The 23,867-nt window shown below is 47.1% G+C and overlaps 2 protein-coding genes across 2 annotated transcripts in view; one reads left to right on the top strand and one right to left on the bottom strand.

Annotated features, from left to right (window-relative positions):
• Positions 1 to 19,991, top strand: part of TPP1 (tripeptidyl peptidase 1) — a 44,517-nt gene extending 24,526 nt beyond the window's left edge. Inside the window, 10 exon segments of the mRNA XM_085856039.1 lie at positions 9,982 to 10,103; positions 15,648 to 15,874; positions 16,040 to 16,238; positions 16,723 to 16,911; positions 17,074 to 17,146; positions 18,058 to 18,178; positions 19,114 to 19,269; positions 19,368 to 19,505; positions 19,646 to 19,780; positions 19,783 to 19,991. Coding sequence (XP_085712165.1) covers positions 9,982 to 10,103; positions 15,648 to 15,874; positions 16,040 to 16,238; positions 16,723 to 16,911; positions 17,074 to 17,146; positions 18,058 to 18,178; positions 19,114 to 19,269; positions 19,368 to 19,505; positions 19,646 to 19,780; positions 19,783 to 19,896 — 1,474 coding nt within the window. The 3' untranslated portion in view covers positions 19,897 to 19,991.
• Positions 19,992 to 21,215: 1,224 nt separating this feature from the next.
• On the bottom strand, positions 21,216 to 23,469 carry TMCO1 (transmembrane and coiled-coil domains 1). Its single transcript, XM_085856046.1, has one exon. The coding sequence runs from the start codon at positions 23,405 to 23,407 to the stop codon at positions 22,841 to 22,843; it is 567 nt and encodes a 188-aa protein (XP_085712172.1). The 5' UTR covers positions 23,408 to 23,469; the 3' UTR covers positions 21,216 to 22,840.
• Between the last annotated feature and the right edge of the window lie 398 nt (positions 23,470 to 23,867).

The following is a 23,867-nucleotide window of genomic DNA, read 5'->3' as shown; positions in this document are numbered from 1 at the left end:
GGATGTTTAATTAGGTATGCCATGCTGTTCGAGTTTACCAGGATCTCGATGTAATAAGTAGCAATTCAGTGGTGATAAGTTGTCTAGTAAATGTCCATTTCTTCAAGGGGGAAATGATAATTGCACGTAATTAGACAGGGAAACGGGATAGGGTAAGTGTGTCTGCGTAAACCCCTTTTAGTATTCCCTGGAGGCTTGCCGTGACGTCACAGGACAGTGCTGCGGATGGCTCTGCCCCGTGATCACGATTGGCGGAAGGTGACGGCGGAGGGCCAATAAACGGCTCGATTGGAAGTGACGAGGACTCGAGGATAAAAAGGCTGTTCGTGGAAAAGGGGAGGAGGAAGAAGATCGGTACAGAAAAACCGTTCTGGTGGAGGTTGTTGTGCTGGGAGCGTGCTGTGTTGGGCTGATTCGATCCTGGATTTGATCGTGTCTCGTGGCCTTGCTGTGCCTCGTGCCTCACCTTGGTTGGCTCTGGGGTTCTGCTGGCTTGGAGCACGGGGTCGAACGGCGGGCGGACCTGCCTCCCTCTCCTGCTCGCAACTTGGCGCCAGAACTGGCTCCCTGGCGGCTGTGAGCGGACTTGGGCCAACACCAGGAGGTCGACAGGACCACGGTGTCTCCTGCCCCTGACGAGCGCAACGCCAGCTCGTCCGACGCCAATCCAGGGTCTGTTGCGTCTACACCACGGGCCAGCCTGACCACCAGGACCAGCTACGTTGTGTGTGTGTGTGTGTGTGTGTGTGTGTGTGTGTGTGTGTGTGTGTGTGTGTGTGTGTGTGTGTGTGTGTGTGTGTGTGTGTGTGTGTGTGTGTGTGTGTGTGTGTGTGTGTGTGTGTGTGTGTGTGTGTGTGTGTGTGTGGACCTGGCGCCTTAGAGGGTTTGAGATTTGTATATCCATTGGAGTTGTTTGTGTTTTCCCCACGTCCGAACCCACACCACCATCTGGTCGAATCGCCCCGGATCCCTCCTCTTGCCGAGTCTTGTTATTTCTGGTTAGAGAAATAAACGTTATCAACTCAGTGAAAAGCGACTCGTGTCACCTTCCTCGTCCCGTTTGCGGTAGAGCGATTAGAACCGCCATCTTTGGGTTGTAAAGGATAAACCGCCTCCATCGTTTCGGCTCATTCTACGTTAGCGGGACTGTTCAAGTCCCGTGGACGTCACATTGGTGTCAGGGTGTTGGATGTTCGAACCCCTCTAAATTATATTTGGTATCGGGAGAATATACCAGGATTGAAATCTCGCCACGAATTGGAATATAAAATTACTACAGAAAAGCGCGGGAAAATTTTGGCGGGATTTTTCAAATTAAAATTAATTGGCGGCAAACGGGACTTCTGCACCATGGCAGATGTGCAGATGTTTGAGGAGGAAGGCCACGTGTCTGGCAGCGAGTCGGGGGAAAAAGGGAGAGATGGGGGTAGGGTTGGAACCTTCCCCATTCCGAGCGTGGACCGTGCTTCATCGCCCGTAACGGAGCCGGCAGCGCCAGAAACCGGCACGATGACGATCTGGACAATGTTGGAACGTTTAATGAGTGCAATTACAGCACAGGGGGCAAAAATGACAGCACAGGGGGCACAAATGGCAGAAATGACGGCACAAATGGAAAATCAATTCGTGGCACAGAGGGCAGAAATGATGGCACAGAGGGCAGAAATGACAGATCAATTGGGGGTAATGGGGGTACAGTTGGGTGCACGGATTGATTTTATGAGGGATGAATTGGGGGAAAAGATGGAGAAAATGAAAACTGAGATGTAGGAGTGTGTGGATGTTAAATTGGGAGAAATACAAAGTAAATTTGAGGATAGATTGGAGGAAACAAAGGTAGAAATTACATTGGAGGGGGAAAATATACGGAAAAAATTGGTAGATAAAATTGATGCAACGAACATTCGGGTTGATAAAGTGGATGAAAGCCTGGAACGTCATCGTGCCTGTGTGGATGCTCGTATGCAGCTGCAAGTAGAAGAGTGGGGAGAGCTGAGGAAGCAAGGGATGAATTTGGCGGAGAAGGTAAAAGGATTGGAGGCTCGTTTGGACGAACAAGATAAAATTATGAGCCAAGATGAAGTCTTGGATAAAGACCTGGTTGAGCCGTCTTTTTAAGTAGAGTGTCCGGGTTGGTTGAGGAGCAGCTACAAACTCGCGACGGAGCCCTGGAGAAGGTTGTGCGGGCCCAGAAGATCCTGCGGGAAGAGGTGAATCGGTCCATTCAACGTTTGGAACAGGAGGCAAAATTGACCCATGAGACCCTCACCACAAAACATCTTTGGCCACAGTGGGCTCTGAAATTGGATACGCAGCCACAAGGGTGTTTGATCCCTGGGCTGGATTCGGACAAGGGAGAAACTGAGAAGCGGGCCACCGTAAAAGTGATCCCCCTGGTAAATTATGACGGGTCAGGGAGCCTTGAAGCTTTTCTGACGCAATTTGAGTGTATTTCCCGACTAAACGGGTGGAATGAGCGGGAACGTACAGGGAATTTGGTGGCAACGTTGCGGGGACCAGCCGCAGATGTGTTAAACGTGATCGCGGAGGGGATGTTGACCAGCTCCCACATTTGCGAGGCGTTGAGCCGTCGGTTTGGGTTCGCGGCAAATTGTGATCTGGTGCTGGCCCAGCTCCAGCACTGCAGATTAAAGCCGGGTGAGACAGTGCAGGAGCTGGCACAGGACATTTACCAATCAGTCAGGATCGCGTATCGGGACCTTACAGTGGAGGCATGGGACAGACTGGCACTAGAGAAATTTTTAGCTGCTCTTCCTGACCCTGAGGTCCGAGCGCTAGTGGAGCTACAGGATCCACCCACCGTTCACCAAGCGGCTGAGTGCGCAGTCAGGCTGGCCTCGTGGAGTCGGCTGGGTCGGGTGCCCGAGAAGCCATTGGTGACGATGCGACGGGCGGAGATTCAGGATCAGGGAGGGGGGCTGGGAGAAATAGGCATTACCCAAATGTTTCAGGAAATTTGCCAGAAACTGTCAAGTTTGATAAGGGGTAATTCGGTAGTTGGTGCGCCAAAGCGGTGGGGTCCAGCCCAGCCAATAGAGCAATTTGATTATGGCCGAGGGGGTCCGGAACCGGAAGAGACATTACACCGATACCCACGGGGGCCTTTTATGGGGAGTTGTTTCCGGTGCGGGCGAAGAGGACACATGCAACGATATTGCCGGTACCCAGCGATGGAGAGACCCTCCAATAGACTTTCAAGCCCGGAGAGGATGAATCCTCCTGCTGAACCGCCAGGTCTATCCGAGGTGCCCTTACCTAGGTCGAGTCCGGAGATCACTGTCGGGGTTCGGGGAAACTAGATCGGGCTGAGCATACAGGGCCATGCTTGGCTGGTGAGATTGTGGCGAAGTGCCCTCCCTTGGTGAAAATAGTGAATTGTGGGAAAATTGGTGTGGGGAATTTGTGGATAAGGGTAAAGATAGAGGGAGAGTTTTGTGAAGCAGTGGTGGACACGGGTGCAAGTGATACCTTTATTAGCCCGCTAGTTTTGGACCAAAGTGTTGGAGGTTGGGACAAAATCGATAGACTAGCAGGACAGAGTCTCCAACTGGCTACGGGAGCAACGACGCCGCCAATGGGTCGTGGGGTTGTGAGGATGGAGTTGGGCAGCCTAGAGGTCGATGCGGTGGTGTGGGTGGCAGAAGTGTGTGACCGATGCCTTCTGGGGTTGAGTTTCCTTGTGGAACATGACTGCCAACTAGACCTGGGGCGGGGTCACATGTCGCTAGGGACTGGGGGAAGTCGAGGAGGCGCAGGGGGTGCGACTGGAGATGTCGCGCACCGTGACCTTGGCCCCCAGGTCTGAGACCATGGTGTTGGCCCGGATATCGGCAAGGACCAATTACGTGGGCCAGCTCGGGATGGTGGAGCCGTGGAGCTCGGGGGAAACTGCAGGATTGATGGTGGGTCGTACACTCGTGGATACACATCAGCCCATGGTAGTGGTTCGGTTGCTCAACCTGTCTGACAGCCCTCACACAGTGAGGGGCGGAGCTGTTATAGCAAAGTGTAGCAGTGTAGTGGAGATCACCAGAGGGGACGGAACCACAGACTCGCCAGGTCAGCCGGAGTCGGGGCAAAATTTTGGAAAAACGAATTGGCCAGAGGGAGTAAGGGACATGGTAAACCGAGCAGAACAGGGGTTAACAGTGGACCAGGTAAGGTCATTGCACAATTTGGTTGGTGCTAATGTGGATGTATTCTCTCTCTCTCCCGAAGATTTTGGACGCACGAGTCTAGTCAGGCACCAAATTGACACTGGCGAGGCTCGACCTGTTCGACAGCCTGCACGACGGCTACCTCTTGCAAAGAGGGATGAGGCTGAAAAACAGGTGGAAAATATGAAGGAGGCTGGAATTATTGAGCCCTCGGTAAGTCCTTGGGTGTCACCCATTGTGTTGGTGAGAAAGAAGGACGGGACCATTCGGTTCTGTGTGGATTATCGCCAACTCAATCAAGTGACGCTCAAAGACTCGTATCCCCTGCCACGTATTGAAGATACACTCGATGCCATTTCCGCCTCAAAATGGTTCACTACATTGGATTTGAAGAGTGGCTACTGGCAGGTGGAAATGGACCAACAAGGGAGAGAGAAAACGGCATTTACCACAGGGAAGGGCCTCTGGAAGTTTGTCGTCATGCCTTTCGGATTGTGCAATGCCCCCGCCACATTTGAACGTCTGATGGAACGCGTTTTGATTGGGCTGCCATGGCAAACATGCCTGATCTATTTAGACGACGTTCTTGTCCACGCTCCCACATTTGAGCAGGCTGCCAAAAATTTGGTGGAGGTTTTCAGGCGATTGAGGGGGGCCGGGTTAAAACTAAACCCTGGGAAATGCGAAATTTTTAGGAAAGAGGTCGTTTATCTGGGTCACGTGGTGAATGAAAGCGGTGTGGCCACAGACCCAATGAAGGCAGTGGCAGTATAAGAGTGGCCCACCCCCAGAAATGTAAGAGAAGTCAGAGGATTTTTGGGCCTCTGTTCTTACTATAGGAAATTTGTGGAAAATTTTGCAAGTATTGCAAGACCATTGCACCAATTGACAGAGAAGGAAGCTAAATTTGTGTGGTCAGAAAACTGCACCAAAGCATTCAATCACCTAAAACTACGTCTGATAGAAGCCCCAGTTTTGGCTTATCCGGCCGAGACTGGCCAGTTCATCCTTGACACGGATGCTAGTCAGGGAGGATTGGGGGCGGTCCTGTCTCAAGTCCAACAAGGTGTCGAACGAGTGATTGCCTATTATAGTAGGGCTCTGTCAAAGCCCGAGCGAAATTATTGTGTCACTCGCAAAGAATTATTGGCCTTGCTGTCTGCAGTTGGACACTTTTTCATCCTTACCTGGACGGGCGGGAGTTTGTGATCCGGGTTGATCATGCCTCCTTGCAATGGCTTCTTCGGTTCAAGGAGCCGGAGGGCCAAATTGCAAGATGGCTTGAGAAACTGCAGCAGTACAATTTTGTTGTGCAACATCGGCCCGGCAAAACACATGCCAACGCAGATGCTCTCTCTCGGCGACCTTGTTGGCAGCACCAATGCAAATTTTGTGAACTTCAAGAGAATAGGGATTTGATTGGGCAGCAACAAATTGATGCATGCCTATGTGCCGCCCGAGTAACCCGTCGGACTCTGCCACAACCACCTCCTGAATTTGGTAGTGTCGATTGGAAAAAGGAACAGAAGGAGGACCCTGTTTTGGGCCACCTCTGTAATTGGCTAGAGGGTGGAAAACGGCCTGCGTGGGAAGAAATTGCTTCGCTTGGAGTGCAGGTGAAGGCGTATTGGGCACAATGGCAGATGCTCCAGCTGAAGGATGGCATTTTGTACCGAGAGTGGGAATTACCAATGAGTGGAAATGCTTCCTGGTTGTTGGTGGTACCTTCGAAATTGAGAGAACAGGTGATGGGGCTTGTACATGGAACACGAACGATGGGACACTTAGGTGTAACCAAAACACTAGCGAAATTGAGGCAGAGATTCTATTGGGTGAACTCGGGCAGCGACATCCAAAAATGGGTACGTTGGTGCGACCTCTGCCGGGGGAAGAAAACACCACCATGCGCACGTAAGGCCCCCCTCCAAATTTATAACGTAGGAGCACCACTTGAGAAGGTAGCGGTTGATGTGGTTGGGCCCCTACACACCACCCACCGAGGCAACAAGTATATTCTGGTGGCAATGGACTACTTTACCAGATGGCCGGAGGCCTATGCATTGCCCAATCAGGAAGCACGGCTGGTTGCCCAAGCACTAGTGGAGGGGTTCTTCGCCCATTTTTGAACTCCGAGGGAGCTGCACACAGACCAGGGCCGGAACTTCGAGTCCGAACTCCTACGTTCAGTGTGCGAGCTCCTCCAAATTCACAAGACTCGGACCACTCCTCTATGGCCACAGTCGGATGGGATGGTGGAGAGGTTTAATAAAACTCTGCTCACCCAGTTAGCTCTCTTTACTTCCCAGAATCAGCAGGACTGGGACGAACATCTCCCCTTTGTCCTGATGGCATACAGGACTGCACAGCATGAGGCCACGCGCTGCACCCCTGCCTTGCTGATGTTTGGTCGGGAGAAGTGGGTCCCTGTTGATTTGTGGCTGGCCGTGACACCTGAAACCCCAACATGGACCTCGGCGGAGGGTTATGCTTCCAAAATGCGTAAGAGCATAGAGAAAGCTCATGACTTTGCGAGGGAGCGAATCGGTTTGGCTTCCTCGCATGCTAAATTGAGGTATGACTCTCGGACACACGCCCCCCGATTCCTCCCTGGAGACCTCATTTGGCTCTTCCGGCCACAGAGGAGGAAGGGTGTGTGCCCGAAACTCACCCCCCTGGAAGGGCCCCGGTGTGATACTCCGACAAGTAACCGATGTAGTTTTTAAAATCCAGATGGGCCGCCACGCACTCCCACAGATCGTCCATTGTGACCGATTGAGCTCTTACATGGGTCGGGATATTCCGGATTGGATAGAGCGTGTGAGGGGAAGATTGGCCGCTTCTGCGCGGGAGCTTGGGCCCGGGCAGCCTCCTGCCCCATGTGCTGAAAGTGAGAGTTTGTAAGTTCTGCTGGGTTTTAGAGTGACAATCGGACAGTGGGTAATTGGTAACAAAGCGGGCACGAGTGGCTGTCCAATGGCTGGTGCGTGGATCGGGTGAGGAAAAGTGCTGTGTGAGTTGTTTCAAGTTAAGAAGAGAAATGTATGGTGCACACGTTGATTTTTTTATTGGACATGGTGTGGTAACAGGGAAGGTCATGGTCGGTGAAGTGTTAGAAAGGCAGGTGTCACATGTAAGGCCGATGGGGTGGGGGAGTCATGTGGGTTTTGTGGGTGGGGATGATGTGCTTGTCCGCAGGGATTGCTGAAGCTCACGGTGAGCGGGAATTGCGACCCCCTTCAAGGAGATTCACCCCTGGGTGGCTAATGGTGACAGTGTCTGGAGGCAACTGGGAGAGGGTCTGGTTGGGCGACCAAGGCGGGTAGGACCTTGGCGACCCAGGAAGGCCAGAGGGGTCAGTGAGACCCCTTCCAGTGTGTTGTACGGGATGAGAGCTGATGGCTACCAGGGGGGTGGGAATCAAAGGGAGCGGGGCGGAGAAACGTCCGGGTTGGACTAAAGCTTACCTGTGGGCATGGTTGCACCTGAGATGCCCCCATCATGTTGTGGTAACCCACCCCACGGCCATGACAGGATTCAGCCTGCATCATTAAAAGGGGGACCATGACCTAGAAATGTGATGATGACCATGGTGTGAGTGTTGTGAAGATGTGTGAGTCCCACTCGATCCCGCACAACTTGACATGTGCAGCAAGGGCATGATGTCCGCATAATTTTGGGGCAAGCAAATTTGAAAATTGGCTCCCCAGATAACGCTGGGTCTATTAGCATCCACCAGGGGGACGCGGTCAAGTGTAAATATCCCGTGAATAGTGTCGTTAAGGCTTAGAGGAGGAATGTAAAGTATAAGTGTTGTCTTTTTTTTTGTGGAACCTTTTGTTTCCCCTCCCCAGATCACTGGCAGAGCATTGGGCAAGAGCGATGATCCAGAGGATGGAGTGCAACTTCGCTCGGTGCTCTCATGTGATAAAATAAAAAAATAAAAAAATAAATGATTGTTTAGGCGAGGATAAGGCCATAAGGGGGTAGTACATTAAGCAGGATAGGTAAGTTAGCTGCGGCTCGCTGCCCATTGCCCCTCCTACTTTATTTTGTTAGGTTAATTAGGTGTGAGTCAGTAAGTGTTAAGGCTGGTACGGTAGCGCCTGTGATATACCTTGCAGGAGCTGCGGTACCAGAGGAGGGGCAGTGTTACGTATGAGGGTGGGGGGGTATGCATTCAAAGGGTAATTAGGATGTTTAATTAGGTATGCCATGCTGTTCGAGTTTACCAGGATCTCGATGTAATAAGTAGCAATTCAGTGGTGATAAGTTGTCTAGTAAATGTCCATTTCTTCAAGGGGGAAATGATAATTGTCACGTAATTAGACAGGGACACGGGATAGGGTAAGTGTGTCTGCGTAAGCCCTTTTAGTATTCCCTGGAGGCTTGCCGTGACGTCACAGGGCAGTGCTGCGGATGGCTCTGCCCCGTGATCACGATTGGCGGAAGGCGACGGCGGAGGGCCAATAAACGGCTCGATTGGAAGTGATGAGGACTCGAGGATAAAAAGGCTCTGTTCGGGGAAAAGGTGAGGAGATAGAAGATCGGTACTGAAAAACCGTTCTGGTGGAGGTTGTTGTGCTGGGAGCGTGCTGTGTTGTTGGGCTGATTCGATCCTGGATTTGATCGTGTCTCGTGGCCTTGCTGTGCCTCGTGCCTCACCTTGGTTGGCTCTGGGGTTCTGCTGGCTCGGAGCACGGGGTCGAACGGCGGGTGGACCTGCCTCCCTCTCCTGCTCGCAACTTGGCACCAGAACTGGCTCCCTGGCGGCTGTGAGCGGACTTGGGCCGACACCAGAAGGTCGACAGGACCACGGTGTCTCCTGCTCCTGACGAGCGCAACGCCAGCTCGTCCGACGCCAATCCAGGGACTGTTGTGTCTACACCACGGGCCAGCCTGACCACCAGGACCAGCTACGTTTTGTGTGTGTGTGTGTGTGTGTGTGTGTGTGTGTGTGTGTGTGTGTGTGTGTGTGTGTGTGTGTGTGTGTGTGTGTGTGTGTGTGTGTGTGTGTGTGTGTGTGTGTGTGTGTGGACCTGGCGCCTTAGAGGGTTTGAGATTTGTATATCCATTGGAGTTTTTTGTGTTTTCCCCACGTCCGAACCCACACCACCATCCCGTCGAATCGCCCCGGATCCCTCCTCTTGCCGAGTCTTGTTATTTCTGGTTAGAGAAATAAACGTTATCAACTCAGTGAAAAGCGACTCGTGCCACCTTCCACGTCCCGTTTGCGGTAGAGCGATTAGAACCGCCATCTTTGGGTTGTAAAGGATAAACCGCCTCCATCGTTTCGGCTCATTCTACGTTAGCGGGACTGTTCAAGTCCCGTGGACGTCACAATATGTATCCCCTGTTGTACCTTCTCTTTTAACTCCAAACCAATTATCCCACACCATCCCTGAGAATGAACTTGTTTGTTTGTGTATTTTACAGCAGCGCGATAGTAAACACGTACTCCGAGTGTTGCTTCCTCTTCCTCCCATTTGTAAGGACGGACTCTTTTCCAGTAATGAATGAAACTATAGCACATTAAAAGAATGCTCAACAAATTGGAAAGAAACTCTTTTAGAAGCTATTAAATGCTCAGCCAATCCGCATACAGTGCTCAGCTTGTGAGTCTCGTTCTCTCTTTGTGTTGCGACAAAGAGCTCCCGAATATGCTCCATGAAAAATTTGCCGCAGTTTTTCTGAATTGCTTTTCTTTTCTTGCCTATTTGTTCCACCATGAGCTGAAAATATTTCAATCTTTGAAACTCCACGTTGTTTAAACACTTCACCATTGATCCTGTAATTTCCTCCATAGGCTGGCAGAGAAGTTGCTGGCAGGTGCACGCTTCCAGAGGTTTGAAAAGGATGGCCAGTTTATCATCCGATCCATTTCCCCATATGCTGTGCCAATTGCTATCGCCCGACATCTTGACTTCGGTGAGCTTACTCGTGAATAATTGTTGTTGTCGTGCATGCAGTGTCACGAGCCTTAGGTCAATGATGACGTGTAAAAGCTTTGTTAATCTCATCACAGGTAAACCTCGAAAAGCTTGTCACTCAATCACATTCTGATAATTAACCTCCGCCATCGAAGATCGGAGGTTACTGTTTTCACCCCTTTCTGTTTGTTTGTTTGTTTGTTTGTTTGTGAACAGTATGACGGATTTCGACGAAACTTGGTGGGGGGATTAGGTATGGTCCAAGGATCATGAAATTAGATTTTGGACTTGGTCCAAAATCCAATATGGCCGCTATGGCGGCCATTTTGAAAAAATATTTGAATTTTTTTTTTTGCATTTCTACATGTTTTAAGTGATTTCCAACCCCCCCCCCCCCCCAAAAAAAAAATTGTTAGAGAAAAAAAAATGTTTGTAACTTTTTTTCAACAAAATTTCGATTTTTTGTTTTTTGCATTTCTACATGTTGTAAGTGATTTCCAACAAAAAACATGCCAAAATTATAATTGCGGCTGATTTTGGAACTTCATGTGGATATACCCACGTAAAATCAATTTCTGTCTCAAGGAATCTAGTTTTGACGAATTAATTGAGTATGTAAAAGTTAAAAGTAAAAGAGAAAGTTGCAAACTATAACTCTGTGAGCACTGTTGACGTCAAATTGAATGAATAGGATATCAGGTTCACTTGAGTGACCTAGTAGTATTGGCGGCGGAGGTTTTGCACTCTACCGAGTGCTCCCCCTCTAGTTAGAGGCAACATGTTTCTGCTGCTGGAGCTTTACTGTACTGATACGTTAAACATACGTTTGTGGCTAAAGTGATGTCAAATGCAGGGGTAATGATTGCCTTTTTGGGGGTCATAAAGTGGTAGAGACTGGAGTTGCGTGGTATCATCGGTAGCCTGGGTTACTACAATTTGTATTTTTAACAATACGTGTTTTTGTATCGGATTGTGTTCTTTAAACTTGTTGAATATTTTGGTTACATTATGGTACTTGTTAACTAATAGGTGACTAAACCAGAGAGTTGGTGTCAAAGCCACCCAATGCTCACCTGTTTATACATTTATCGTTTTTAAAAGACTAGTCTAATAATATTTTTTTTTATAAAGCATTGCAGTGAAGTCTGATCCAAATAATTTTAAAGCAATATATGTATTTGTATATTGTAATCAGTAAAAAATAGTGTGGTAGATAAAAACATTAGAAAGGAAATAACTTGCATGAAAAACTGTAACATTTTCACACTCACGCTGATGCTGAGCAGACGAGTCTAATAATATTTTTAGCAGCGTCTCGCGTAGCGAACGCTGCTCATAGAGAGCTCGGCGTTGTTCTTCTTCTTGTTCTTCTTGTTCTTCTTGTTCTTCTTCTTGTGAAGACAAAACCTTAATCTCTCGGACTCGGCTCTTGTATATACAACATCCGGATCTCCTTAAATACTGAGCACATGTATACATCCTCACATAGACGGTGCCTTTTGAGAGCGTCTATCATGAACTTTTAAATATATTTGGACATTTGCTTTAAAGTTTCGAAAAGTTCACGTTACTATTTAAAGATTATTCCATTTATCGTATTGTAATTTCGTAAATACACGATATATCGTAAATACGTAAATACATTATGACGCGTTTTGCTATTGGCTTAATCAAGGCACGTGACAAAATATCGGAAGTTGTTGTTTTTTTTGTTTGTTTTTTTTTATCCGACAAAACCTTAAGGACGCTGCTCGTGGACACATTTGTCCTTGTTTTATAAAGCATTGCAGTGAAGTCTGATCCAAATAATTTTAAAGCAATATATGTATTTGTATATTGTAATCAGTAAAAAATAGTGTAGTAGATAAATCATTAGAAAGGAAATAACTTGCACCAAAAACTTTAACGTTAATGTGCTACAAAAACGTTAAGTTCAAAACAGGTCAAAAATTGAAAACATTTGAAATTATTTTTTAATTTCAACTTCACTACATCAATAATATACCCCAAAGGAACCTCCATGCCAAATATCAGCATCCTAGTACACATATTAAATGAATGGCAAGCTTCTAAATAACTTGCACCAAAAACTTTAACATTTTCACGCTCACGCTTACGCTGATGCTGACGCTCACGCCGGGGGTATCGCTATAGCTCTCTGTTCTTCGAACAGGCGAGCTAAAAATACCTATTTTAGAAACTGCACTCGCCATGCTTAAATGTGTTGCCCGAAAGTGACATCATATACCCGACCTGCATGCATAATAACCCAGGGCAGCGGGCAAGATAGCTATGAAGTGGGAAAAAGAATTTGAGGAAAAGCTTATGTGTGGAGTAGTTTTGGGTTCAACAAGCGCAAACCATGACAAGATTGAAGAGAACAATGCAGTTTGGCGCCATTGTAATGCCTTTGTCAAATTTGACGCCGGAGTGACAACAGATTTGATGACTCGTCTGTTTGACAACATACACTTTGGTTGTGACATTCACAGTCTCTTCACAATGTGGGAGAGAAACAATGAGAAAAGCCGTTCAAGTCGACACTTGCTCAAAGGTTCCAGCTCTCAGTGTCAGTGTCGTATGCTATCTCAAAGGTTCCGTAGGAGGTGTGTTTACCGTTTACCTCGCCAAAGGAATGCCAGGACGGTTCACCGAAAGGAAAACAAATCACACACAGCACTGCCATGTTTAACATAAAAGGATTAAGCATGTTCTACTCCATATAAGTTGGAGATCTTGTCAATTGCTTGGACCCAAAATGCAGACAGAACATTGAGAAAACAGTTTTCTGAAGTGATAGTCCTGATATTGTACATTGAAGTCAAACAAGGAATACAATACAAGAAGAGCTGCAGGATGCAGAACAAGTCAGTAAATAAACCACTTGGCCTAAATTTATATATATATATATTTTTTAAAACAAGAATTCATGATTGCAATACATTGTGGTACTTGTTGCAGTGCAGGATTCTGTATTGCAGTATACTGCAATACAAACTAGAGTTAATAGAACACCTTGCCCCACGTAGTCTTGAGAAAAAGGTCTTTTCTACTCTTGTTTTGCATTTCTGAGCACCACCTCTTTTAGCTTTGCTCATATGGTTGCCATAGTGACTGTTATTCAAACTTCATGAAACCGATGGCTCAAACAGTATAGTCCAGAGTTGAACCTTCTGCCAACTCTTCTCAGAGAACCGAATGATTTTGGAACAATCTTTGAGAAAAACATGCACGAAACGGACAGATATTTTAGACGAAGTTAGCTCTGTCATTGCATCGCCAGGTGCTGCCCTTTTGGCTGTTTGCTCTAACTCCATACTCAGAGTGTGCGGCAAGTTTGATTGGTCGAGACGTTGTACAATTTTACCCAGGTACTGCTAAATTGAAGGTTTTTGGAAGTGCAAGCAAAGTGATTTGTGTTCTGCAGTGTTCAAGTATATCATTCAATTGAAATAAAGTTTAAAATAATTAAAAGCTGTAGAAAAAACATAAAGCACAAGTCTGGAGACGGCGATGGTTCACGAGCAATGTACACGGTTCGCCTTTTTTTATTTTTTGACCTTCGAGGGGACGCTACGGGCAAACTGGTGGGAATCGGGAAAAACGTAAATGATGAAAATTGTAGTACTCGAAGAGCACGACTTGTATACCAACTTTCATTCGAAACAGTTGAAAACCCTACGAGCTCGATGCCCAATTTATTGATTTTTTTTGACATTTTCTGAGTTCGTGACCTTGTGACCTTGACCTTGGGACGAAAATGAAAAATCGAGCTCCATGGGGCTATGTAGGTGCCATTGGGCTAACTAAATACAGAAACCCCTGCCAGATTCGACAAACCCCCACGGAGAAGATGTAACTTGAAACCAGCTACCCCCTAAAAACACATGTTTTTTGGGCGTGGCTCCACCCATAATGGGCACAACACACCCATTCTTAGGAAAACACAACTAGATCATGATATAAACCTCCCACCCAAATTTTATCAGGATCGGATCAAAACCCACGGAGCTATGCTCGGGATAGACAGACAGACAGACAGACACACACACATAACGAATATAGTGGTCACTCTGGCTAACGCTCATGAACCAATTGAATTGGAAGTTTACTCACCGCTGATGCACCCTCTTTTTCACCACCTTATTTATCATGTTAAGTTAATCATTCATGCATGTTGTTTGTGTCCTTTATGAAGTCCCTAAAGCAGTAAGTTTCTTGCTTAGAATTGGTTCACAAGTCAGTAAGTGACCACTATATTCGTTATGGGTGTGTGTCTGTCTGTCTGTCTGTCTGCCTGTCTGTCCCGAGCATAGCTCCGTGGGTTTTGATCCGATCCTAATAAAATTTGGGTGGGAGGTTTATAATCATGATCTAGTTGTGTTTTACTGAGAATGGGCGTGCTGCGCCCATTATGGGCGGAGCCACGCCCAAAAACCATGTGTTTTTAGGGGGTAGCCGATTTCAGGTTACATCTTCTCCGTGGGGGTTTGTCGAATCTGGCAGGGGTTTTGGTATTTGGTTAGCCCAATGGCACCTACATAGCCCCATGGAGCTCGATTTTTCATTTTCGTCCCAAGGTCAAGGTCACAAGGTCACGAACATAGAAAATGTCAAAAAAATCAATAAATTGGGCATCAAGCTCCTAGGGTTTTCAACTGTTTCGAATGAAAGTTGGTAGCAAGTAGTGCTCTTCGAGTACTACAACTTTCATCATTTACGTTTTTCCCGATTCCCGCCAGTTTGCCCATGGCGTCCCCTCGAAGGTCAAAAAATAAAAAAAGACGAACCGTGTACATTGCTCGTGAACCATCGCCATCTCCAGACTTGTTAATTTCAAATTTGTTTGACTGCCAGGCAGACAGACAGAAGCAATTGCTTTACCACGATGTGCACATGCTTGCTCGGCATGAGACTCCGTACAATTTGCCAAATTCAGAGCCAAAGTACTGCTAAACTGCAGGTTCATTGTTCCAACTCGTGTTCCACAGTTTTCAAAATAGAATATTAAATTGAAATTAAGTTGTTCCTCAACCACAGAAATAGATTGACAGAGTGAACCAATTGCTTAACACCGCATTGCCCTACGTGCGTGGGGTAAAGATTTGGTGATACCCGTCTCCAGTAGAGAGTATGGGATTGGTGTGCAATTGCTCCATGCCCAGTTTTGACGTTGTCGTTTCCTCAAAAGCTACAGAAAACTTTGCGTCGCCTCAAAGATAATTTAATACGGGACCTGTCGACCAAATTTTTCAAGTGTTTAACATACAACCCTTTATGAATAAATGTTTGTGGTGTTATCTGAGATAAAGATGACCTTTAGTAATAACAAATTTCCCTTTAGAGTTTACCTTTTGTGGTCGGTCATCGGTGCCTAAAATGAAACTTTTGGTGAACTAACAGGTGTTCGTTGTGGATAATATGCTACCTGTTCTTGTCATGCTTAAATTATGAACTTACATGACACAGTTCCACATCTCAAGAAGCCCCACAGATGATCCAATACACTCGTCCTGTGTCCTGTCCTTCCTTCACCCAACAGTTGGAGGGGTGCACCGGTTTCCACGGCGACGAGAACTGACTGTAGACCATCCGTCGGTCAGCAAGGAACAAGGTGGTAATGACAGCCTTGTTGGTAAGGGGAAAGGTCCCACGAGACAACATGCAGATTTTCATCTGGGAGTCACCCCGGCAGTCATTCGTGCTCGATATAACTTGAGCAGCAGTGCTGTGGGGAGACATCCGAACAGCAGCCAGGCTGTAGCACAGGTTGGCTGTGATTCGATTGCTTCTTCTTCATGACATCAATAATTTATTTGGTATTCTGCAGAGTATACACAGCTTTAATTTTCCATAATTGTCACAATGTTTGTACTGTTGCCTCTTGGTTTAAAGCAGTTAGCTTGACAGTGATCATCGTTATCCTATCCCAAGTTCTTAGAGCAGCATTTCCATGCACTGGACCTGAAAGAGTTCATGGGACTATTTGGCAAAAGTTTTGCCCATCTATCCAGCGTTGCGAGAGTCGTGGGGCCTGACGGAGGGCTGCACGCAGGCCTGGAGGCCAGTCTGGACATCGAGTATGTCATGAGTACTGGAGCGAACGTTTCCACATGGTTCTGGAGTACGCCTGGTAGGTTGATTGACGTGACATTTTGCCTGTTGCAAAGAACACCCGGGTGGACAGTCCTTTCTTGGTAAACAAATCTCAACTCAATATTATTATTGTTATGATGAAACTGCAGAATTTCATTTTTTTAATTTTCAAAATGCATTTGGCCATTGTGTTTTAAGAGTGAATTTTTTCATCAAGAGGGGGAGGGGGGATGCTTGGGGTAATGCCACAGCATTGCCATGTTTGGCATTGTCAATGCTAGGTGTTAAATTTTATGTTTGAATTATATCCCTCTCTCCCCTTGCAAATGTATACAGCTCCTCATTGGTGGGGAACAAACGATGAGACCATTATCACATGTCGTGCAACATCAATCCTTGCACTCACCTTCCCCCAAAAAGCAATGGTGGTGTGTTTTTGGATCATAAATGGCATTCTTGGGGCAAGTTTAGTTGTATGTGATCCAGCTTGCCCACAATGGTTTGCGGTCTGGATGTTTCAGGGCTCCGGAAAGGCCAAGAACCTTTCCTTCAATGGCTCGTCACTTTGAGCAACATGTCATCTTTGCCATGGGTACACAGCATCAGCTACGGTGACGATGAAGATTCCCTGTCAGCAGTCTACATGCAGCGCGTCAATCGTGAATTCATGAAGGCCGGCCTGAGGGGCCTGACTCTACTTTTTGCTTCGGGTATAGCATTCAAGAGGGTTAAACGATGCAAACTTGCTGGACCTCATACAATTTAGCACATTTTTGATTTTACACTTCTGTTTGCGCCTCCACATTGTTCGATGTTTTGATGGTGGGTGGGTCTTTCCCCCACCCCCCTTCACACTTGATACTTCTGTGCAGGAGACGATGGGGCAGGATGCAAGGAAATGAGTAAAGAAAGGAATGTTTTCAGACCCAGTTTTCCAGCTTCAAGGTAATTGGCATAGCCTAGAGTAATCGATGGAATCAGTAGAACATTAAGCCTGGTGTTGGCTTAGTGGTTAGGGTGGCGGCTTGGGATCCTAGGGTCCTGAGTTCAAGCCCCGTTGGCCGCCGAATTAAAATACACCAGGAGGTTGACTCAGCCTGTCATCCTTCCGAGGTCGGCAAAATGAGCACCAGTGTACTGGTAAGGGGGACACTGCATCAGCGGCATAGCCGCATCCCAAACAATGATGCAACCAGCAGCCACAGGCTGCACTCGATAGAGAGAGAGAGAGAGACAGACAGACAGACAGACAGACAGACAGACAGACAGACAGACACATTTATCGAAGTATGCTAACTGCCATGGGAAGCAATTAGCTCACGTTGCGGGTGCGAAGGATTACCACCCAAAACATCAGCTTTTCCTTGCTTGCCACGCCATCGAGCATACCTCGATCAACGTCCTGTGGATTTCCTCCATTGTTCTTGGTCTGTTTGCCGATGCAGAAAGACATGAGCCTCCTCTATTACGACGTTGTCCATACCTTTTTGTAGCTTCATAGTCCAATGCAACTCAATGTGATATTCTCCCACTACAATCGACCTGCTACCATAAGATAGAACCCTCTTTTGAACCACTTTCTTTCACATGCAGCGATTTATCTTTGCATTTCAATCTGCATGCTCTTCTGTCGCTCTGTCAGTCATTCAGCTTTTTATGATCCTTGATAACTGCACAGAAGAAACAAAAAAAATCCCTCTCCCCTTTCCATTGCTCCTACCCCATATGAAGCTGTCCACTTTCTTCTCAAACATATTTTTTGGAAGATAATCCCTTCCTGCATCATAATGTTCCTCACCTTTTGCTACACTTATCTAGTATTTCTACCTCTCCACCACAACCTTTCTGGTGTGTAGCCCGTTTGTGACAACAGTTGGGGGTACAACATTTTCAAACCCGTTCAAAGTAACAGAAGAGGTATCCGATTACATCAGCGGTGGTGGATTCAGCAACGTCTTCGCTCAGCCACAGTATCAGGTTTGCTTGAGTCTTACTATCGATGTGCATTGGTAGGTTCTCTTCGTGCAACATAGAGCTACATGTTGTGTTGTAATAACCGAGAAGTATTTTGAAACATTTGGTAAAAACGTGACCGTATAACTTTTTCAAGCTTCGATCGAGCACAGGGCATTATTATAATCGCGCTGTCCTTCAGGAAGTATGTTAAGCCAGCTGTCTTGTCTTCTTGCACTTTCTTGGGGACAGTAAAGACCTGTGGCTTAGAAAGGGCATTGCAATGCATGCTGGTAATTTCAACCTCTTCATAAACCAGTCATCACATTGTAATCTCTTGATAAGCTGATTAAAGTCTATCAGACCCAATCTGGTGCCTGAAGACATTCATTTCTAACAAGAGCTTCAGCCACGAGACAGACAGCACTAACTTCTAAACTGCACATTTGATACGTAATCCTACGGGAAGAGGAATACAGGATGGGTACACACCTTTTATTTGGTTTTCATGCATGTGCCAAGGCTGTCGTCATCGTCCGTATGCAGCACGTCGTGGTTGAGGTTTAGCATCAGTTCTTGCAGGGGTGTGACAGTGATGCTGATGCAGTGCCCACTGTAGGTTAGAGCAGGAATTTGTAATTTGTTCAGGGTGCCAGCAAGAGCTCACCTGCTCTTCGCAAAGGACACTGTGGGATCTTTAATGTGCCTCAATTAATGATAGCAGATGGGATGTCCAGTTTTATGTCCCTCCGAGGGACAGCAAGCACACTGATGTCTCGGTCTGCCTGCAAAACACCAGGATGACAATTTCTCGCTGGACCTGAGATTCAAACCCAGGTTAGACAGCTCAGGGGGGCAAGTGCACATACTTCCACATTCCAAAAATATAGCGCTGCTGATGCTCGTTATGTTGAACCTGAAGCAAAAAATGATATACGAGTAGTGTAATTATGTTTCAGGAGGAGGCAGTGAAGAAGTACCTGGCATCCGGATCCCTCCCACCTGCTTCATACTACAACAGCAGAGGACGTGCCTACCCAGACGTGGCAGCCCTTTCTAGCAATTACTGGGTCGTAGCGAACCTTTTACCCATTCCCTGGGTGTCTGGCACATCGGTAGGTCTATCCTTCAGGATAAAATACATTTTAGGCAATGTTGACGTGAACTTGATCTGAAATTCAAAAACTCTTCAAACCTTTTTCTTTTTACTCAGGCCTCGACTCCTGTGTTTGCTGGTATCCTGTCGCTAGTTAATGACAATCGTTTCCAGCTTGGCCTGCCTTCACTGGGCTTCATCAACCCCTTGCTCTACAGACTTCCTTCTTTGGGTCATGATCGTGCTTTGTTTGATGTGAGGCAGATGCAAATATCGTTTTACTTACCAGCACCATTTTGGCTTTTTGGCCTGTTAGCAAGTTTGCATTGCAAATACGTAATAGAAAAAAATAATAATTTAGCCTCAATTTTTCTCTCCCTCCTTAACCCTCCAAGGTTACTAGCGGATGCCACCTTGGGTGCCTTGATGAACAAACACAACTGCAAGGTTTCTGTGCTCGACCTGGCTGGGACCCAGTTACTGGATGGGGCACTCCAAACTACCCTGCACTACTCCATGCCTTGTCAAGACCCTTGTCAAGACAATACAGATAGAGGAGAGCAGCAAGGCCATGGCCGGAATTTCGCATTCCCATAAATCTTCGCTGCCACGAATAAATTCAAATATGAACTCGATCGAGTATTAACTATTTCCTTCCTCCATCCCATAACACTGCTCATGCAACGGAGTTCGTTTGGCCATCTTGTAATTTGCAATAATCAAAGCATTCGTTTATTCGTATGTTGCTTGGCTGCATAATTTTCTGGAGGTGCAGCTGCGTCGCCAATGCAGTGCCCCTTGTTACCAGTTAGCTGGTACTCATTTTGCTGACTCAGAAGGATGACAGGCTGAGTGAACCCTGCCTGGTGTTATTTCAACGGCATGACAGGAGCTTGAACTCAAGACCCTCAGATCTTAAGGCAGCCACCTTAACTGTCATCATCAAAGCATGATGGCACATGTTCAAAAATAAGCATTGTGATCTAGTGTTTTCCCCCAGATGTCTTACACCCACACACTTTTATAACTTTACCAGTGTCCAGGTTTCTTTCCAAATTTATACTCCTTATTTTGTCCACACCAATACAGGTGATAAGGTATTGCCCCCCAATGCAAGATGGTTATGTTTATTGGTGGAGGTATTTGGAATCGGCCCTTAAAGTTAGCCATTCATCCCATCCATTGGGACCATACTCTGTGCAGAGCGTTGCTGCTGCCTAAGCAGTCTCCTTGGCTGTTGGGCACAATCCTGGATGGGTCACCACTTCGACACAGGATACCAGCACTCATTTTGCTGACCTCGGAAGGATGACAGGCAGAGTCAACCAACCCCACCTGGTATTAATTCAACAGCCAAGGGGAATTTGAACTCAGGATCCTAGGATCCCAAGCCCACCACCCTTACCGTTAAGCTGACCAGGCATGTAAATAGTTGGCCTGTGGCCATGATTGTTTGTGTATGAGCACTTTTTTTCTGGCAGTGCTGTCGTGCCAACCCAGAATGTTATTGCCAGCTGGTGATAACAAGACGTATGAACTATAGTGTACAAATTCCCATGCCGATTTTGCTCTCGTAGCTTATCCCTGAATTTCTCTTTTTGTGTACACAGTCGAGACTCAAGGAAGAGCACATAGATTGAATGGATCAGGACGTAACAGGATGCAAAATAAAACAGGAGAGACAAGAGAGAAATACCAACAACAGAGTAGAAGGCCAGGATTGAGAAAGACTTTGGCAAACAATAGGTGTGGGTAGGAATGGGGTGGACAAGATAGATAATCCAAGGATGGAAATTTGGATTGGGGGGGGGGGTCTATTTGGAGGTGACATGGTAGGTAAGGTGTGGAACTGTGCCCCCCCCTCTCCCCCACAGAAAACCCCCCAGGATTGTCGCATTTATGGAAAAAAAACCTTAGAAAAAGAAAAATCATGTAATGCATTTCTAATTGCAATTTGGAGTCATCTTCACCATCATGAATTGCATCTTTATTTCAAGTTCAAGTGAATCAACAGTCAAGGCGACTCATGCTGACACAGAGCATGGCCTCGTCATGTACGTATCCTTTGGAAATAATTGCCAAAGTTAACACATTCTGCTGTACAATAAACTTTAATCCAGCTTAAAAAAGCCAATGTTTCAAATGATGCATACTGTTTAAATTGTTGATGAGAAATATTTCATGTGTGTGCTGTTTGCACTAATTGAAAACAAACAACAGAGTTGAACAATCAGCGATGCTAGTGCACATAGTGTGGGTACAATCCCAAAAATGCTGGCAATAAGAAACATTTACCGTTCCACATCAATGGCCTTTTACATCCCAGTTTGATTCATTAAAAAAAAAAAAAAATTAAACCAAATAACCACAGAAGAGGGAAGAGAATCTCACTCTGACAAACATTGACAAAGTATAAATTTCATCTTAAACCAGTGGCTGGATGTAAACACGATGAATGGATAAAGTGAATAAGCTGCTGGGAGCAAAAGGTTGTTTGTGTATTTTTATTTTTTAGCAAAGTAAATGGAAAGTGAGGATAGATGTGCAGTATTCGACAACCAGGAAAACTGGTCTTTCACTTGCAGCAACAGTGAGAGGTCAAAATCTTTAACCAACAGCTGCAACGAGATCAGGCAGTCTGACGCAACCCTCGACAAGCACCCTTAACTGCAGTATAGAGAGGCCGTCTTGATGACCCCCAACCACGATGAGGTGAGGCCGTCTTGATGACCCCCAACCACGATGAGGTGAGGCCGTCTTGATGACCCCCAACCACGATGAGGTGAGGCCGTCTTGATGACCCCCAACCACGATGAGGTGAGGCCGTCTTGATGACCCCCAACCACGATGAGGTGAGGCCGTCTTGATGACCCCCAACCACGATGAGGTGAGGCCGTCTTGATGACCCCCAACCACGATGAGGTGAGGCCGTCTTGATGACCCCCAACCACGATGAGGTGAGGCCGTCTTGATGACCCCCAACCACGATGAGGTGAGGCCGTCTTGATGACCCCCAACCACGATGAGGTGAGGCCGTCTTGACCCCCAACCACGATGAGGTGAGGCCGTCTTGACCCCCAACCACGATGAGGTGAGGCCACCTTGATGACCCCCAACCACGTGAGGCCGTTTTGATGACCCCCAACCGCGATGAGGTGAGTCTTGATGACCCCCACCCGCGATGAGGTGAGTCTTGATGACCCCCAACCGCGATGAGGTGAGAGTCTTGATGACCCCCCCAACCACGATGATGTGAGGCCGCCTTGATGACCCCCAACCACGATGATGTGAGGCAGTCTTCATGACCCCCAACCACGATGAGGTGAGGCCGTCTTGATGACCCCCCCACCACGATGATGTGAGGCCGTCTTGATGACCCCCAACCACGATGAGGTGAGGCCGTCTTGATGACCCCCCCAACCACGATGATGTGAGGCCGCCTTGATGACCCCCAACCACGATGATGTGAGGCAGTCTTCATGACCCCCAGCCACGATGAGGTGAGGCTCTATGAAGCATAACCAGAGGTACAAGACGAAGGGAGGGTCTTTAATCCGCAAACTGTGCCCCCTTACCCCGGCTTCTCGGCCCTAAGAGAACTTTGAGGCCTGGGTCGGTGCGCCCAAAAAGCCTCCGGCCTGCTTGGCAGCAGCACGCGAGGGGGCGAGACCCAGGAGCTTCTGAATGTTCTGTCGGATGGACATGGTGCACAATATGTAGAGAAAGATGAACGAGCAATCCGTGGGGTCGTCGCCCAGCAAACCCCGATGTGAAAGACCCTGGAGCCAGGCGAGCGGCTGGAAGGGCAGCTTGGCCACGACCCGGCCCTCGAATATCGAATTGAACATTCCCATGAGAGCGGTGAAACAAAAGCCAATGGCCAGCATGGATTTCATGCGGACCATGGACAAGTCGCGACTATTCATCTTCAGTTTCTCCTCCTCGCGCTCCATCTTCTTCTTCTGCAGTTTACCCGCGAACTCGGACACCGTTTCCCTCCTCTTCTCCAAGCGCTTGCTCTGCCGCTCGACCTCGCTCTTCAGCTTCTTGTACTTTTCCGTGCGGTACACGAGCATCCACGTGATACCCTCGGCAAGTAGAGCTGTGCACACGGAAATAAATACAATGAGCAACGTGTCCGCAAACATGGTCGCCATCGGGAAGGAGGCAGACGCCGACGGCCGCTTCTACTTATTCTTCTTCTTCTTCTTCGATTCGAACTATTAATAATCAGAAACAAGATCATGCACGTACCATTAATAATCTACAGAGATAATAAATAATTTTTAATATCCGACAACAGAATGATATGAACGCCTTTTTTTTTTTCAAAGATCGTTTGAAGATCGCTTAAGCAACCTAAAAGACACCGCCCAGTTATTATCACGGAAACGTATAAAACCGGAAGTGATTAAACTTCAAGGTTTGTTGAAGCTACAGCTTTCACGTTACATCACGTGGAATTAAACAACTGCTTTAAGTGACATCAGTTTTCTCCAAAGAAAGATAATTCATTTTCAGGTATTTAAAAAACTAGTGCGTGGCCGTACGTGCAAAAAAACCAACAAAGAACAATTGTGACGTCATCGTGATGTCATAGCACCGTGTCCTGTCATT

This window comes from Eptatretus burgeri, chromosome 15, assembly GCF_056783735.1.
Source record: "Eptatretus burgeri isolate ZD-2024b chromosome 15, Ebu_testis_v1, whole genome shotgun sequence".
Lineage (NCBI taxonomy): Eukaryota > Metazoa > Chordata > Myxini > Myxiniformes > Myxinidae > Eptatretus > Eptatretus burgeri.
The sequence above is the reverse complement of the archived record's forward strand: the minus strand, read 5'-3'. Positions and strand labels throughout refer to the sequence as shown.

Bases quoted from the DNA above. Each gene is read 5' to 3' on its own strand.
- TMCO1 (XM_085856046.1), bottom strand. From the start codon at position 23,407: ATGGCGACCATGTTTGCGGACACGTTGCTCATTGTATTTATTTCCGTG.